General features: G+C 35.6%; 3 protein-coding genes, 1 long non-coding RNA gene and 1 other non-coding gene across 6 annotated transcripts; 2 read left to right on the forward strand and 3 right to left on the reverse strand.

Moving 5' to 3' along the window:
* Positions 1-32: 32 nt before the first annotated feature.
* On the reverse strand, positions 33-3176 carry UBC37 (ubiquitin-conjugating enzyme 37). Of its 2 annotated transcripts, none has more exons than XM_020680775.3 (6): positions 2868-3176; positions 2689-2758; positions 2463-2568; positions 1659-1757; positions 1451-1585; positions 33-1376 (listed from the first exon to the last, which is right to left on the reverse strand). In XM_020680775.3, exons 1-6 carry the CDS (start codon positions 3001-3003, stop codon positions 273-275), a joined length of 1650 nt encoding a protein of 549 aa, XP_020536434.1. In that variant the 5' UTR covers positions 3004-3176; the 3' UTR covers positions 33-272. The 2 variants fall into 2 exon arrangements, with proteins under 2 accessions (XP_020536434.1, XP_012076676.1); XM_012221286.4 differs by having other exon boundaries at positions 1448-1585; positions 2868-3173.
* LOC149493970 (uncharacterized) lies at positions 742-1853 on the forward strand. Its single transcript, XR_016322079.1, has 2 exons — positions 742-880; positions 972-1853. It is a non-coding gene; the product is annotated as an uncharacterized LOC149493970 (long non-coding RNA).
* A 959-nt stretch (positions 3177-4135) lies between the features above and the next one.
* On the reverse strand, positions 4136-4216 carry TRNAL-AAG (transfer RNA leucine (anticodon AAG)). The gene has a single exon. It is a non-coding gene; the product is annotated as a tRNA-Leu (tRNA).
* Positions 4217-6574: 2358 nt separating this feature from the next.
* On the forward strand, positions 6575-11762 carry LOC105637710 (kinesin-like protein KIN-13B). Its single transcript, XM_089724910.1, has 12 exons — positions 6575-6999; positions 7104-7280; positions 7929-8120; positions 8240-8347; positions 8729-8806; positions 8886-8971; positions 9418-9573; positions 9652-9954; positions 10177-10395; positions 10476-10971; positions 11055-11120; positions 11199-11762. Exons 1-12 carry the CDS (start codon positions 6889-6891, stop codon positions 11376-11378), a joined length of 2172 nt encoding a protein of 723 aa, XP_089581036.1. The 5' UTR covers positions 6575-6888; the 3' UTR covers positions 11379-11762.
* Positions 11763-12206: 444 nt separating this feature from the next.
* Positions 12207-14134, reverse strand: LOC105637709 (BURP domain protein RD22). The gene is made up of 3 exons (XM_012221287.4): positions 13626-14134; positions 13439-13541; positions 12207-13156 (listed from the first exon to the last, which is right to left on the reverse strand). The coding sequence occupies exons 1-3, from the start codon at positions 13662-13664 to the stop codon at positions 12345-12347; spliced, it is 954 nt and encodes a 317-aa protein (XP_012076677.1). The 5' UTR covers positions 13665-14134; the 3' UTR covers positions 12207-12344.
* Positions 14135-16102: the final 1968 nt, after the last annotated feature.

Consider the following 16102-nt stretch of genomic DNA (forward strand, 5'->3'; position numbering starts at 1 on the left):
TAGAGCGTATGCCTACCAGTCAAAGCAAGGCCTTTGCAGCCATAAATAATTAGATGTATTATAGTCAATTATTAATAGAAATATAGCACAAGGTAGACCAAAGCAACCAGCAATTTACCGACAATAATTTGCAGGCAAGTATCGGCCATAATTTCCACATCCGTACATTTTGTTGCTACTGGAAAGCATACCTCGACAGGTCATCAAGCCCCAAAATTCAATAAAATGAACGTAACAATGAAAGTAAACTTCCATAGGCAACTGTTGTGCAACTAAGCTTGCGTTTTTCTCTTTCCTATGCGTTTCCGCACTAGTGACAGTTTGGACCTTACTGGTCCGTTGCTTTCCTCCTCACTATCTTCGCTATCCAGCACTATTATTGATTCAGATAATTGTGATTCTTCACCACATTGTTTAGACTCCCCATCAGACTTTTGCATCTGAGGTTCGTCTTTAGGGATGACTTCTGGGCATGAAAGTAACTGGCCACTCTGCAATTGAGTCGGAGGACCCAGAGATAGTTTGCGACCAATTCCAACCTTCCTAAGCGTTTCGGGAGTGGAGAATGATAATTTATTAATCAGCATAACATTCTCCTTGTTATCCTTTTCCTGTTTCTCTGATGAACCTTTCAAGCCTAACGAAAGCTTCTTACTAATACTAACTGAATATTCCTCCTCACATTTTTTACCTGTGGAGTCATTTTCCAATTTATCTGCAGAATCCTGGAAAGACAGTAACGCGTCGTGGCTAACTGATGGGAACATTGTCAAAGCCCCAGATGAAATAGAATGGGTCTGAGGAGATGATATGACAGGAGTTACAAGCATTTTCTCATTATTACCATCACTTGTTTGGCATGCATCCAAGGATCCCCCTGGTATTTTCTGGCTAACAATAGACAGCCTATTTGATTTCATGATTTTTCTATCATATTTTGATTTACCATCATGGTGCTGATGGAGTTGCAGCTCATGACTGCCGCCACCCTGCAGCAATGATGACTCTGGAGAAGCCATTTTAAGAGATTGGGTGTTGCAGAATGGATGGAATTGTTTTAAGTCATTGTTACCATCTTTCTGAACAGAGGATTCTAGAGTTAGCTTCCTTTCATTCCCACATAGCTTCTCATATGTCAGACCGTACTCATCAAGTATACCTCTTGCTTCTTTTCTGTCTCTATTTCCCTCCACATTTTCCAAGTCAAGCTGTTGGGAATCTGGCATGCCATTTGTCTTTCCATCAGTACTCTTTTTATGGGTTGAGCTTGAAGGCCCAAGTGACAGCTTCCGACTGATCCCACCTGGTTTATTATGACTGGAAATATAACCATTAGCTTCATGTTTTAACTCTTCGTCCGAGTGTTTGAATTCCACCTGCAGAAGGAAAATACGAATCAAGGATAAACTTTGGGAACAAATTAAAAAGCAAAATCAACTGATGTTACCACTGTGCTTATATCTGAGTTGGTCTGAATGCACCTAGTTAAGCAATCTTGGCCACCAGCTCCACCCCTGGCATATTTTTCAGTCATAGCTCGTGCTTTTTGATCAAAAGCCTGTCTATTGTATTTATATTCCTTGCTCTGCATATACAGCCAAGAATATCAGAATTAGATACTTCTTAACTCATCAGCCTGTTGGCATATATCCACTCACCGCTTCGCACATTAGGCCATCGTCAGGATTTGGCTCACTCAATAACAATCCTATACTTGTAAGCACAGTCGAAATGTTCAACGATGGTTGCCATGCACCCTGCTTGAATAAGAGCATGGGAATTTGTTATGATGAATAAAATGCTTGAAAGAAACAGAAGTTTAGAAATTGATAATGACATGAGATTTGTTGTCAGTGCAAAGCCATTCTATAATAGCAAGTGAAAATACTGAAGTCTCGAGAAACTACCACCCATCTATCAGATCATCTAACTATCCAACAATTCACCAGTTCTTACCATTCAGAGAACATAAATTTCAGCCTTCTGGACACTATCTTCTTACAGATTTATCAAGAAAAAAAAAATAATGTTCATCTTAATTAGTGGGTTTGACAAGAGAATTTAGAAGACAAGAAAATAAAGATTTAAAATACATGTTAAACCTTAAAGGATAACCAATGAATTTGGACTTGGCTTCAGAAATTAAACTTCTTTGCCAATTTACAAGTAATGAAAGGAATTGTATTATCAAAATTGGAAAATGTACAAACAGCACCACTCACCATGTGACATTTAAGAATTTTAATTTTTATTGTATTAACGCACAATTCAGCTACCTAAAATGTGACAGTGCTAGTATTGGGAGCTGATTCCCAGCTTACACCGTTGAAATTGCATACACAATCCTACAAACTAGAAGCTTGAAATTTACATTTCAATCTCCAATCTTCCTTTTGATTAGACAATCACAGGTTCTCTAAAATCTAAATTTAAACAAAATATATGTTCAACAAAAGTCTCACCTTTGGAGGGAGATTGAGAATGTCAAGGCAAATTCGGCCTCCGTTATCGATATTAGGGTGGTAGATTGGCGTAGCAAATGTCACACTCGGAGGCTGAAATGGGTACCTAAACCCTCCCCACAAAATAAATAACTAACAGTGCCACAGCAATCAACCAACTAATACTCCCCTACTGAGCATCACCAACAAAATACATGATTCCAAAAACTAATTTAGCAATACCTACCTTTCCGGTATTTGAATCTTAACGTTGAAGATGCCTTTAGCATACACAGTCCCTTCCGGCCCTTTAATCTCTGCCTCATGAGAAAAAAAAAAAAAAAATTAAAATTAAATAACTCATTAATTGATTTATATCTTTCGACGCTCTTGCTTTCAGTTGTTGGCCTATTATAAAGAACTTACGGGCGTCGATGGCCGAGAGGGACGCTAGTTCGGAGCCGGCGGAAAGAAAGGGAAAGGACGCGCCAAGAGGAGGGTCAGTGAGAAGGAGCTTGAGCTCCTTTTGCATTCGGAGATTCAGCCTGGCGGCTTGTGCCATTTTCGTTCTTTTGCAGTGGTCTGAAGCTTTTCCCTTTCTGGAATTGGCAAGCAGAACGAAGAGGAAGAGGTATTTTTGAACTTGGGAGGGAAAAGGGGTTTGGGAAATTTGCGAAATTTGGAAAGGCGGCAGAGTCACCAAAGAGGAGTGATTAGAATCAGACCGTTCAATGTGTTGACTTCTTCGTAGGGTGGACGGTAGCTAAATAACAATTCCATTGCACGCATACCTCATCCAGGGATTTGAACCCTTAATCCCTACCTTAGGTTTAATAAAGCCAAATAGCAGGAACAATATTTCAAATTGACCAACTGAAATTACAACTAAAATGTTAAATTCATACTAGCAATGTCTCTACCTGCGAGATAACTGTTACTAACTTATTGTTGATTAATTAGTTACAATTATTAAACTAAACATACTCTAAGAAATCTAAACAATCCTATCAAAAAAAAAAAAAAAATCTAAACAACAATGTTAAATAATTAACCAATCGTTTTGAACAATAATGACTTATGAAAACTTTCAAATATAAAAATGAAAAATTTTTTAAATATGGCTATGCCGAAAAGAATAAACAAATTTTTTGTGTAGAATGTGAAATTTATGAACATTATCATAAAAAACAGAGTTTATTAAGGTTTAACTTGAATCATAAAACTATATTTTCCAAATCAAATTTTGAAAAAAACAAATTAGGTTTTCCACATGAAAACCAAAAAAACCATAAAATTATAGTGATAAGGTTGGAATTCGAATCATAAAATTGCAATTTTCATATACAAGGAAAAAAATTTATTTGAACCAAACAATGTAAAAGAAACATAAACCATTCAGTTTTTTGAGAGTGGGATTTGAATCCAAATTCTAAAGTAAAATTTGTGAACATTATCATGAACTTGGAGTTTATTAAGGTTGAATTTGAATCATAGAATTGTACATTCCATATCAAAATTTGGAAGGAAAAAAAAAGGACATTTTACATAACATTCACACAAAACCATTAAATTAGAGTATTAGGATTGGAAATTGAATAATAAAATTGTAGTTTTCATATTAAAAAATAAAAAGTAAAGAGAGAAATCAAATGGAAAACAAATAAAAAGTAAAAAAAAAAAAAAAAATTAATAATTGTTGAGAGTGGGATTTGAACCCACGCCCTTTCGGACCAGAACCTTAATCTGGCGCCTTAGACCAACTCGGCCATCTCAACTTGATATTCATTGTTGCTCGTTAGTTCTAATCTAAAGGGATAAATGAACGAAGACGTCTATAGGTTGACATTGGATGATGATTAGATTTTTTGAACACGGTGGCATGCTTAAATTGTTAAATTTGATGGTGGCATGCTTAAATTGTTAAATTTGATGAAAACGCCACGAGTCGAGTGGGAGCCTGTGATCACGTACTGTGAATTTAAGATAGACAGTGCAATTAGATTATGAGTTAGTACTAGATAGTGTTAATGAATATATCCTATTCATTTTCCAAATATATGGTAAAGGGTATTTTGTAATTTTATTTGTAATGGACAACAACTAAATCCAGTACCGGCAAAAAAAAAAAAAAAAAAAAAAAAAAACTTTCTACCATGTTCAAAATGAGAATCTTTAAATTGCAAATCCACAATTAATTCGAAATAACTAATGAACATATTCAAAATTGAGTAAAATTATAATTTAAGAATGAAAATTAAGATTTAAGTATCTAAACTAAAAGAAGTAAATCTCATGACTTATTATAAAATTTTCTCAAGATTATAATTGAATTTCTATAAAGTTTAAGGGCCACCGAAAATCAATCAAAGTTAATAGTTAAATTTTGTATATTTAGAAGTTTTTAAAAGTAAATAAGGCGTTTTTATCTTGTTAGTAAAAATTTAAAGAATAATGTTATAATTCTTTAAAGTGATTTTCTAGAGATAACACTCCATTTTATATAGGTTGAAGTACTTTTACTAAGATAACCTGTTATTATAATATTCATTATAAATTGAGAAAAAAAAAACAATACACACACGTCAGGTCGTTTCCCTCGTTTCTTTCTTTCACAGACGGATTCAAACATCACAAAGCCACATTCATTCATCCCTTCACAACCAGTGTTTTTTCCCAAAATGGTGTTCTAAAAAACACTAATTCCCTAATGGTATTTTGTGAAAAATATTTACTAAAATGGTATTTTGTTAACATTTCAAAGTTTTTGTTCAAGTCATAATATAATAATTGCATCGTTACACTACGACTACAATAAAATTAATAAATTTTAATTTATTTTAATGTTGTCCTGCAGCTTTATAGAACAATATTCTATCTCATCTCCCCTCAGTTGAATGCTACACTATAAGTGAAACAATGTCACGAATATATTATCTGGCAAGATTTTCAATGAAACACGAAGTTTCAATTGTTAACTTACAGTGTAACAATTTATGGGTGAGATTGACAAAAAAAAAAAAAAAATTGCTATTGTGTCACTGTTAGTGTAACAATATGAAAGAAATGTTTATGGAGAAGGTAAATGTTCTTGTGATGTAAGAGGTGTAAACAATGAAAAAAATAAAACGTGTAAGAGGTGTAAGAAGTGAAAAGAAAGAAATGTGCAATAAGTGCAGCAGAATATTTACTACTCCATTGTTAGAATCGTGAAATTTTTGTGGGTAGTTGTATGTGTATATAAAGGAAATAACATCTGCATTACAACATCTGCTGTCAACCTCACAACCATTAACAATCTTGAACACTTGTATCATGCTAAATATAATAAAACAAATCATCCTCTTTTTTGGATTAAAACCTTTCAGGTAACTGATGGATTGTTCAAGCCATTAGTAATAAAAATGTTGCGGATTACCCAAATTTATATGGTCCTCGCTTTAATATCAATATGCAGTTTAATTTAAATTAGGTAGCAAAGACAAATGAGTAGCGCCGTCGACAAAGCACAAATTCAAATTCAATTTTCCCTCGCTTTATTTCACTAATGAACATATTATGATCCATTCAAACAAACAAATCACGTATATTCCATTGACCCATCAATCATCATAACACGCCGATTGTGTTTCGGCATAACATTTTCAAAGCAGCAAACTGGTCCCACCCAAAGAACTGGGAGATGACAATCCAACGGCGTGCAACTTATGTAGCATAAAATATCTTGCGTCCGCGATTTACTGAACTGGGCCACTCACTCAACCCAACCCAACCCAACGACGTGAAGAGCAACAACTCTGCCTCAATGCTTCCCATTCCCCAATTGCTCACTCCGGTCTCCTTGACTCTTACCAAACCAACAAAAAAATCTTGACCACTTCAATCTTTCAGCCAACTGTCAAAGCCATGCGCGCGTGAACTTTTTTCTTTTACCTTTGCGCGTGATGTACCCCTCGCTTTATTTATTTATTTATTCACTATGCAAGGTCAAAAGGAGGGAGCCAAGCCAAGCGTCGTTCATCTCCCTTCACTCATTAGAAAAGAAAAACATGGGGTCCCGCCACTCGTCAACCCATCCAATCCTACTCTTCTGTCATGGTGCAGACACGCGCCGAGCTCATGGAGTTAAAGTGCAGTGCCCATCTTGGATTGATGCAAACCCGGGTGTTTCTTTACAAAGTTTCAAACGCATTATTTCTCTCGTGTACTGCCAGTTTAAAAAAGAAAGAAAAAGAGAGCTTAAACAAAAGGAAAAAAAAAAAAAAAAATCACAACCACCATTTTCTCCACTGAAGCTTCTCTCAAAAGCTCCTATAATCTATTTGTACATGTATATTTATATATAGCTCTGCTACTGTGTAGCCGGCAGATTCTTGTTTTGAAAATTTTGATTTGAAAATTGAGATATTAAGAGAGAGTCAAAGGAAGGGAAAGATATTTTGAGTAGAAGATGAATGCGGTTGGGAGACAGATGTCGAGATCCAGTTCGACTGTTCACCACCAGCGTCAATATTCCGATAACTTCCTTGACAGTGGCAGATGGCTTCAAACGTCGTCCCAGGTCCTTACCTTTTCTTTTTACTGATAATTACAGTTAATCTAAAGTAGCTTTACATTTCCTAAAACGCCTCGTCGTTTTTATGCTTTTGCAATGGGTGATTGTAGGACTTCGGGTACGGTTCGAGGATGAACCGGAGCATGCAGTCAATGGACCCGTCAACGCCACCGGTTTACTCCCGGTCATCGAGTGTGAGAAGGAATGGGGATGATCATGTGTCGCCGAGTGAGCTCAGCCCTGGCTTGCTCGATCTGCATTCTTTTGATACCGAGCTATTGCCAGAGGTATCAGATTTTTTCCTTCCAATAAAACAATCGCGTAGTCGCATTGATCGGGATGGCGACTTTTATTTTCAATTGAATCGTTAATTTATTATTGCTTTTTTTTTTTTTTTTTTGGAAGTTACGCTCGATTTGATGATTTTTGCCGTGTTTTAGATATCATCTATTCGAATTTACAAATTACGATTTCGTTGTTTAAAACGCTATAAAAGAAAATGCATGTTCATCGTTGCAACGCGACCATTTAGTAGCCCTTAATGATGATTTCTATCTCATATTTCTCCGCAAATCAATGGAGTTATTTCTATAGCGTGCCCCAACATGTATGAATAGTTTTGGTGTTTTTCTTTTTTAAATTCTGCGCTTTCTACGTGTCAGAATGACAGTACTAACCACTACTATCCATATCGTGATATTGAACTTGAAGTGCAAATTCTTTGATCTTTGCCTTTCAAATATTATAATTTAAGTGGTGTGCAGAAGCATTCGGTCACTTGTTTAACTGAAGCTTTCTTATATTTGCACACTGGGGCAATTATTTATTTGCACATCCTATTAACAGAGTGAGAAATGACATGTGCACTGAAGAAGCAGAAAAAACCTAATGTGCAAGATTAATAATATATTTATATCTATACGTTTCCTTGGTAGGTGTCGGTTCCTCGCCTGTACGACGGATACATGCATAATCCTGCTCACGGTAAAAGTTTTGATGATTTTGAACCTTATCTAGCAGCCAACAGACTAGCAAACAGATCCCGAGGTTTGCCTGAGAATAACCTTCTTAAAAGTTTCTCAGGGGATAGAGAAAGAGCCAACAGTGTTGCTAAGATCAAAGTTGTGGTATGTCTCATTGAGGTTCTTCTGATGTTTCTCTTATTCATGCCATGTAGTGCCCCGATTAAGTGAATTTTTTTCCCCAGTAATTGATAAAAATGCTAATGGCAATTTCTTATATGTAGGTACGCAAGAGACCATTAAACAGAAAGGAAATAGCAAAGAAAGAGGATGATATCATTACCATAGAGCCAAATTCCAATTCTCTTACAGTTCATGAAACGAAACTCAAAGTGAGTTCTTGATAGATGAATCTTATACTCCAAAAGTTGCCAATCATATCTCATTATGGTGATAGTTCCTCTGTCCCCAGAAACCAACCTAATGAATTTCCCTTTGAGTTCATTATTATCTCTGGAAAATATGTGATGATATTGGCATATTCGGATTCCTCGACTGCTGATATCATAATATATAAGCTAGCAGTCTGTTCATCGAAACTGAAACTGAGTGCTGAATGCTTCATTGTTTAAGCAAAATAGAATACTTGCTTCCAACCAATTTCGTTGTTATTGCAAGATTTTCTAGGTTACAATAATATGGGTATATAAGTAACTTGATATCAACCTTCCTCCACCACTCTTTTGAAAATCTGATCTACCACATCTCTGCAGGTTGACTTAACGGAATATGTGGAGAAACATGAATTCGTTTTTGATGCTGTGCTGAATGAAGGTGTTTCAAATGATGAAGTGAGTGTGTGACAAGATTTGGTCCATAATTATAATGTAATTCAGTAGATTTTTAGCAGATTCTTTTTCATCCCCGTAGGTGTATTCTGAGACTGTGGAGCCCATAGTTCCTCTAATTTTCAATAGAACAAAAGCAACCTGCTTTGCATATGGACAAACAGGCAAGTACTCTTATTCTCAATGATACTTAACTGTTGGATACTGACTGACATGACAAATTAATTGTACCTTAGATTTTCAAGTTACATTTTTCTAAGTCGTTCTCATACTTTTGCTGGAATGGGAACCACACAATTTTTATTTGTAGTCTGTGCTGGAAACCTGAAATGATCTTTCATAGTTTTAGACAATATGAAACTCTTGACATTTGGGGTGATGGTGCCTGTGCAAAGTTCACATGTTAAATATGAGTTAATCTTTCCTAGAAAAATGAAGCTAGAATTGATAACAAAAAAGAAAAGGTATCCTTTTGTGGTGGGTTGCGGGGAACCCATATTTTTCATTTATTTTTTCAGGTGTTCACTTGCTTTCTTTCAGCTTTCTTTGTCTCACTCTTTCTTGTTATATTATTGTGAATAAGCTTGGGTTGATCTTATTTTCCTGTCAGGGAGTGGAAAGACTTACACAATGCAACCATTGCCACTAAAAGCTTCCCTAGATATATTGAGACTAATGCACCAAACATACAGGAACCAAGGCTTTCAATTGTCAGTCAGTTTCTTTGAGATATATGGAGGGAAGCTTTTTGATCTTCTTAATGATCGGAAGTGAGTTAATTAAGTTTGTAGGTTTTGTGTAGGCTAGAATATTATGCTGATTAGTCTGATAGAGTTCTATTTTTGCAGAAAACTTTGCATGAGGGAGGATGGGAAACAACAAGTTTGCATTGTGGGTTTGCAGGAATACAGAGTTTCAGATGTTGAGGCAATCAGGGAATTCATTGAGAAAGGAAATGCCACTAGAAGCACTGGTACAACTGGCGCAAATGAGGAATCCTCCCGATCACATGCTATACTTCAACTTGCCATAAAGAGATCAGTTGATGGCTCAGAAACAAAGCCTGCCCGACTTGTAGGAAAGCTGTCTTTCATTGATCTGGCTGGGAGTGAGCGGGGTGCAGATACTACTGATAATGATAAACAAACAAGGTGGGGTATGATTGGATTATATTCTTTTTCTGAACCCTCTATATTTATTGTTATTCCTTTGGACCTTCAGCATCGCATTTCACATGAATAGTTGGGGGTACTGTGGTGCTTCTAAATGGTCCAAGCCTGCTTTCAGTGGGTTTATTTTGGTCTTCAACTTATACTGATGTCTCAAAATCCTTTGGGTTTAACAGAATAAATAATTGCTTTACATCTTTATAGAATGGAAGGTGCTGAAATCAACAAGAGCTTATTAGCTTTGAAAGAATGCATTAGAGCTCTTGACAGTGACCAGGGTCACATTCCCTTCAGAGGGAGTAAGCTGACTGAAGTTCTTAGAGATTCATTTGTTGGTGACTCTCGTACTGTTATGATATCATGCATTTCACCAAGCTCAGGCTCATGCGAACATACTCTAAATACGCTAAGATATGCTGATCGGTACGAGGCTTTGAACGAAGAGTAGTGGGAATTTATCAGTAATTTTACTTGAAAATTTCTGATTGATATTTGCATTCCAGGGTCAAGAGTCTTTCTAAAGGAAACAACAAACGTGATCCGCTGTCTTCTTCAAACCTTAGAGACTCAACTGCATTGCCTTTGACTTCAGTTTTGCCTAATGAAACAGCCTTTGACAATAATACAACTGATATTTCCAATGGAAAGAACAAATTTGGATGGGGAAAACCAATAGAAACAGAAACATCACCACCTCTTAAAGTGGATCGTGTTCCTAGTGGCAGGGCAGAGGAACATTTGGCTGCATCTGTATATTCAGATTATTACAAACGCCCGATGGGTGGTCAAAGCGGCATCCCTGATGATGATTTTGATTACACCAAGGAAGCTTATGAACAAGAAAAACCATCATGGACGAATAATAAGAAACTAGAAACCTATGAAATTCCAGCTATGGGGGATAGGCCGAGAACTAATGCTCCAGCGAAATTGAGAGATATTCCAGACTTTATGGCAAATAATTCTCATTCAGATGATGATCTTAATGCCCTTTTGAAGGTAATTACATTCTGGATATCTTCTAATTGGTTTTCTGATAGGTTCTCTACATGTACGGATTAAACTCTGCTATGGTTTCTTAGGAAGAAGAGGATCTTATATCTGCCCACCGTAAACAAGTGGAGGATACGATAAACATTGTTAGGGAGGTCAGTGACAATCTCTTTTCAGTTTATTAGATTCTTCTGCAACTGTTAGTTTTGGAATGATTGCAATGATTCATGCAGGAGATGAACTTGCTAGCTGAAGCTGATCAACCAGGCAATCCGCTGGATGATTATATCTCTAAGTTAAATGGAATTCTTTCACAGAAGGCTGCAGGAATTCTACATCTGCAGACTCGTTTGGCTCAATTTCAGAAACGTCTGAATGAGCACAGCGTTTTGATATCATCATATGGTAATTGATTTGAGGCTTGGAGAGGTGTAAATTTTTGGTGGCAGTTTATGTGACTCAGATTCTTCATCGCGTTGTAACTACGCCTGGTTACAGAGAAATAATGCTTTTCGGGGTTGTTGGTTGGAGGATGGGCCTTTTGTTTCCCTATTATTCTACTGTATGAAGCCAGTCACTATTCTGAATTAAAAGAAACCTATTATATAAGCCTCTGTTCGATGGCTTATTTTTGGAACATATGTATGCGTTTTTGGTTAAACTATCTTGTTTGGCTGTTAATTTATAACGTAAACGCGGTTAGTAGCTACCTTTGTCATCTGTTGATAGTGAAAATCTCCTGTTTGGATGTGCACATATAAAATCTGTTAAATGTCAATTACAAGTGGTTTGGACAATGAATTGATAGCGATGCCCTTGTTTGCCTTGACTGGCTCAAATCTCAATGTTAGATTGATGCTTATCATGAATGGATAAAGTGGTAACTGGTTTTCTCAGCTTGTACATTTATGGAGATTGTGGAGTTCGTTAATTTGGGGCATGAGGAGCTTCAGTCTGGCAGATGCTTTATTATTTCTAGAGAACAACTTGTAAGTTCCACTTCCTTTCTGAAGTTTTTATCATTTTTAGTTATTCCTGAATAGACAATATGCAAGTTCTTGTGAAATATTTTAATTGCTTACTCAAATACTTGATTATTAGCCAAAATTTTTTTTATCATTTTAGTATTTGCTGGCTGGTCATTTTGTGTAGATTTTCTTACTAACCATTTTATAAGTGCTGCTTCAACTAAGGAAACATGCCTTTTCCATTGACTATCTGGTAGCAAGTGAAAAGGGCATAGTTTGTACTTATCATTTACATTGACAAAATGAGAAATACACAATGAAAAAAGAAGCAACATGGTAAATATCCATTCGTACTGTGAGAATTAGAAGTCAAGATAAGGTGCAATGTGATTGTCTCGTAGCTCCTTTGATCTAATTAGCAACCCAGACGATGTGGCCTTCTGGTAGGAAGTGACAAATAGGAACAGTCCCAGGCTCAACCTTAAGAACTTGGAAAGCCAAGTGCATGGGATTCCACTTTGATGTATCGGTATGGCATACAGCAACAGCGCTGACTTGGGTTTTATCTGCTCCAACCAATGGAACCATGTAAGCCTTAGTGTTACATGTTTTGTGGCAGTAGAATACAGGGTAAATGTAGTTTTGGAAATGACATGCTACTATCTTGCTCCCAACTAATCTAACTTTTCGGATGATGCTAAATTCTTGATGCTGTGTATCCTCTTTATCAACTTGCGTGGCCAAAGCTTGAACATTTTTTCCAAGCGTCAAAATCCCAAAATCCACCATTGCTTCCAATGATGTAGCACAATACTTGTCCTCGCCCAATAGTGCTGGCTCCTCGCACTCTTCTATTGTCTTCCTCATTATCTCAGCTTTTGTTGAATTAGGCTTGATAGAGAATTTGTGAAGGACTTCTGAGAACTTGTTTGAGGAGAATGGTATCATCTGAGCAACTTGGCGAGGTAAGAACTTAGTTTTAGCTGCAAATTTGGTGAAATAGAGATTCATTTTTGTTCCTGGATGTAGATCTTTGTATAGGAAGAACAGAGTCACGTTTCGGTTGGTTATGAGTTCGTACTCAGAGGCCCCATAAGTATACAGGAATGGTTTTGCATCTTGGATGAATGGTGGCTGGACATCTACTGAAACTCCTTTGCCCACATCTACTCCTACGCCACCGATATCTATAGAAATAGCATTATCTTCAAAACTCTTCTGCTCTGTAAGACAAGGTGAACGTTATATTTAGTTAGAAATCATAATATTAGCATAACATGTCCAAAATTTGTATTCTGGCTCTTAATTTAAATCCACTATTTGTTGGTACAATTACAAAAGTGGTTTAAAAAAATTGACAACGGAGAGACGAGTAATAGCTTTAAGAGTGATTTCTTCAAAAAGCCATCTTAGAACTCAGTAGCTCTTGGAAATCATTTTGGTTTGAAATTAGAAACCATGGAGAAAGGAGAATAAGAAGAAAGGCTGAGGTCGAAGAGATGCACCAGATGGTAGAAGATCTCGAAGGGCCTTAGGCATTGGAGTATTAGGCGACAATGACTGCCAGTAGACCTCTGGGGTTTGAACCTGATTTATAGCTACAGGAAGCTGCAAATAATAATAATAATAAAAAAATAAACAAACTGTTCTAAAACAATAAACAAACTGCATTTGCATAATAGTGTTACTCACCCATGTTAAGATAAGTGTCAGGACAAAATGAAATTCCATTGAAGGATGAACAGCACTCAAGTGCAAGAATGAGAAGGATGAGAACTCACTACTAGCGCAGAGCTAAGTTAACAACTTAATATATAGCGTATATATAGGCGACTGTGATGATAGTTTTGAGTAACGTGATTTTAGTGTGATGGTTAATAGAAAAATAAAATAAAATACAGAATAGACTGATCATGAAAAATAGTTAGTGATGGTTATGGTCTAGTTATACTCTTCAGTATTGTCATTTATGAGTTGACTATTATCTGATAAGATGAGGAGTTACTTTAGAATTATGTGAAGGACCAACCCATCATATTTATTAGGTTTTGTTCGCGAAGGGATCTTCAACCGGATCAAGGTTCCTGAGATCCTATTTGGTCCAACTCTAGAAACCCACTAGCAAAAAACTTGGCCCAAAAGAAAATTTTGCTATAGGCTATAGGTGGCCCGACCCAGAGTTGCCCATCTACTGTCAATGGCGCGTTTCTCGGATGAAATTTTTATATATTCTCGAAAAGAAACGGTAGGCAAGTCATGTAATCTATTACCTATTATGGGAGTGTGTTAGTTTAAAACAGATAAATGGCTATACACGGAACAATTAGGGATCGAGTTACCTAGATCGGATTTATAAATCACTTATGAACCAAATCAATTAATAGAGTAAAAATTTTATTGAAATGATAGTACCATTCGCTCAAGAAAAGAAAAAGATAAAATGAGAATAATATTTAAGAAATCTCTATTTTTATTGGTTTAGAAATCTCTGTTTTTATTTGTTTACATAATTTCCTAATAGAATTTTTGGTAAATACCGAAAATCTTAGATCATTTATGAGTTTTATGTATTTAAGTGTAATAAATATGGTTGGTCAGTTGCGACGGAGATCAGGATTAGGGCAAGAACTACTTTCTTTTGCAACCACAAGTCGATAACCTAAGTTTTTTTTTTTTTTTTTTTTTTTTTTTTTTTTTTTTTTTCTGCTTGTGATATACTGTTTTTGCTGACTTATACTTGGCCTTTCATTGCTAGCACCTTATATAATTTTGTAGGGTTAACAAAAGTTAACAAAGTGACAATGTTGGTGACAAATGAACGTGGAAAGAATTGCATTGCTAAAAATAATTGGTGAAATGTCATTCTCTAATGCTATTATAGAAACACATACGTAACTCTGCTGACCATTAACATCAACTCACTGTGTTTGTTTGAGCTTGACTCGTATTCTCTAATTGTGCCACCGCCACCTGTGTCCTAAAGCGGGTCCGACATAACTTATAACCTTGTACCCTGAAGACTGATCTGGACATCAACATACCATTTTTAGCAGCACAAAACACCAAATAGCCCCCCCAAAAACAAAATAGGAAAAAGATAAAAAAAAAAAAAAAAAAAAAAGACATTCAAGTAATGATGTGTCTCAATTTGACGATAGCTCTCTCTCTCTGCAGCTATGTCCATTATATTGGCCACATAAGTTTATGAAATTTTCATCGACCGTCCACTTGGCCTGGCCTTTTTAATGTTAAATCATCAATGGACCAAGAGTTTGTACAAATTAGAATTTGATCTTCTTGAAAGGACAAGCACAGTCGTTATGTCTGTTTTTTTTTTTTTTTTTTTTTTTTTTTTTATAGAATTTGGACCACTTTGAATTCTACCCTTTGGACACACCGAACTGGAAAATCAATCGAATTTATTATTTTTTAGTAGTCTTTTCTAGTGAAGTGGTCACTTTGGTTTTCAATTACTGTTTTTCTGGTTGAAATTCACGTATTAGAGCGTCAGGAATAAAACAAATCAAAAATTCAAAAAAATGTTACCTAACATTTCTAGATTATTTATTTTTTTTATTAATGTTATTTTCTTTATGATTAATGTTTTGAAACTCATTTTTACTTCCATAATTTTATTATTACCGGTTGAAGATTCAACCCCTCCGTTATTGAAAGATTTGAAATATAACACGCATTAATTATGATGTATTGATCATTTGTCTTCGAAACTGATGTCAAATTGTTATTGGTCGGAATTCTAAACCCCAACTTGGCTACTAACTGATGGAGACTTGCTATTTGCTACTAACATTTTATGTGATTTGATTTGTTGGAATTTGAATCATTTTATCCACTATGTGTTTCTTTGGCTGAGAAAAGATAAATAAATTATAAAAATTGATAAATTTTAATTTAACCGTTAATGCTATTATCTTGAAATTATGACTTTTTATATTAATAACAGTTATTGTAAAAATACTTTTTAAATTTATAAGAAAAGCAAAAAAACAGGAAGCTAATGTCCTACTTTTTTATTTCTTTAATAGAAAATATTAGAAAAACATTTTTCTTTATTGTTTCAACTCAAAGAAAGTCTGGTGTATGATGTAAAAGATAGAAAATGATTAGAAATTTGACGTCATATTAAGAATTGGAATCCTCTTTGACTT

The sequence above is a fragment of the Jatropha curcas genome, chromosome 8, assembly GCF_041381405.1.
Source record: "Jatropha curcas cultivar XTBG-Jc1 chromosome 8, XTBG_Jcur_1.0, whole genome shotgun sequence".
In the NCBI taxonomy this organism is placed as follows: Eukaryota; Viridiplantae; Streptophyta; class Magnoliopsida; order Malpighiales; family Euphorbiaceae; genus Jatropha; species Jatropha curcas.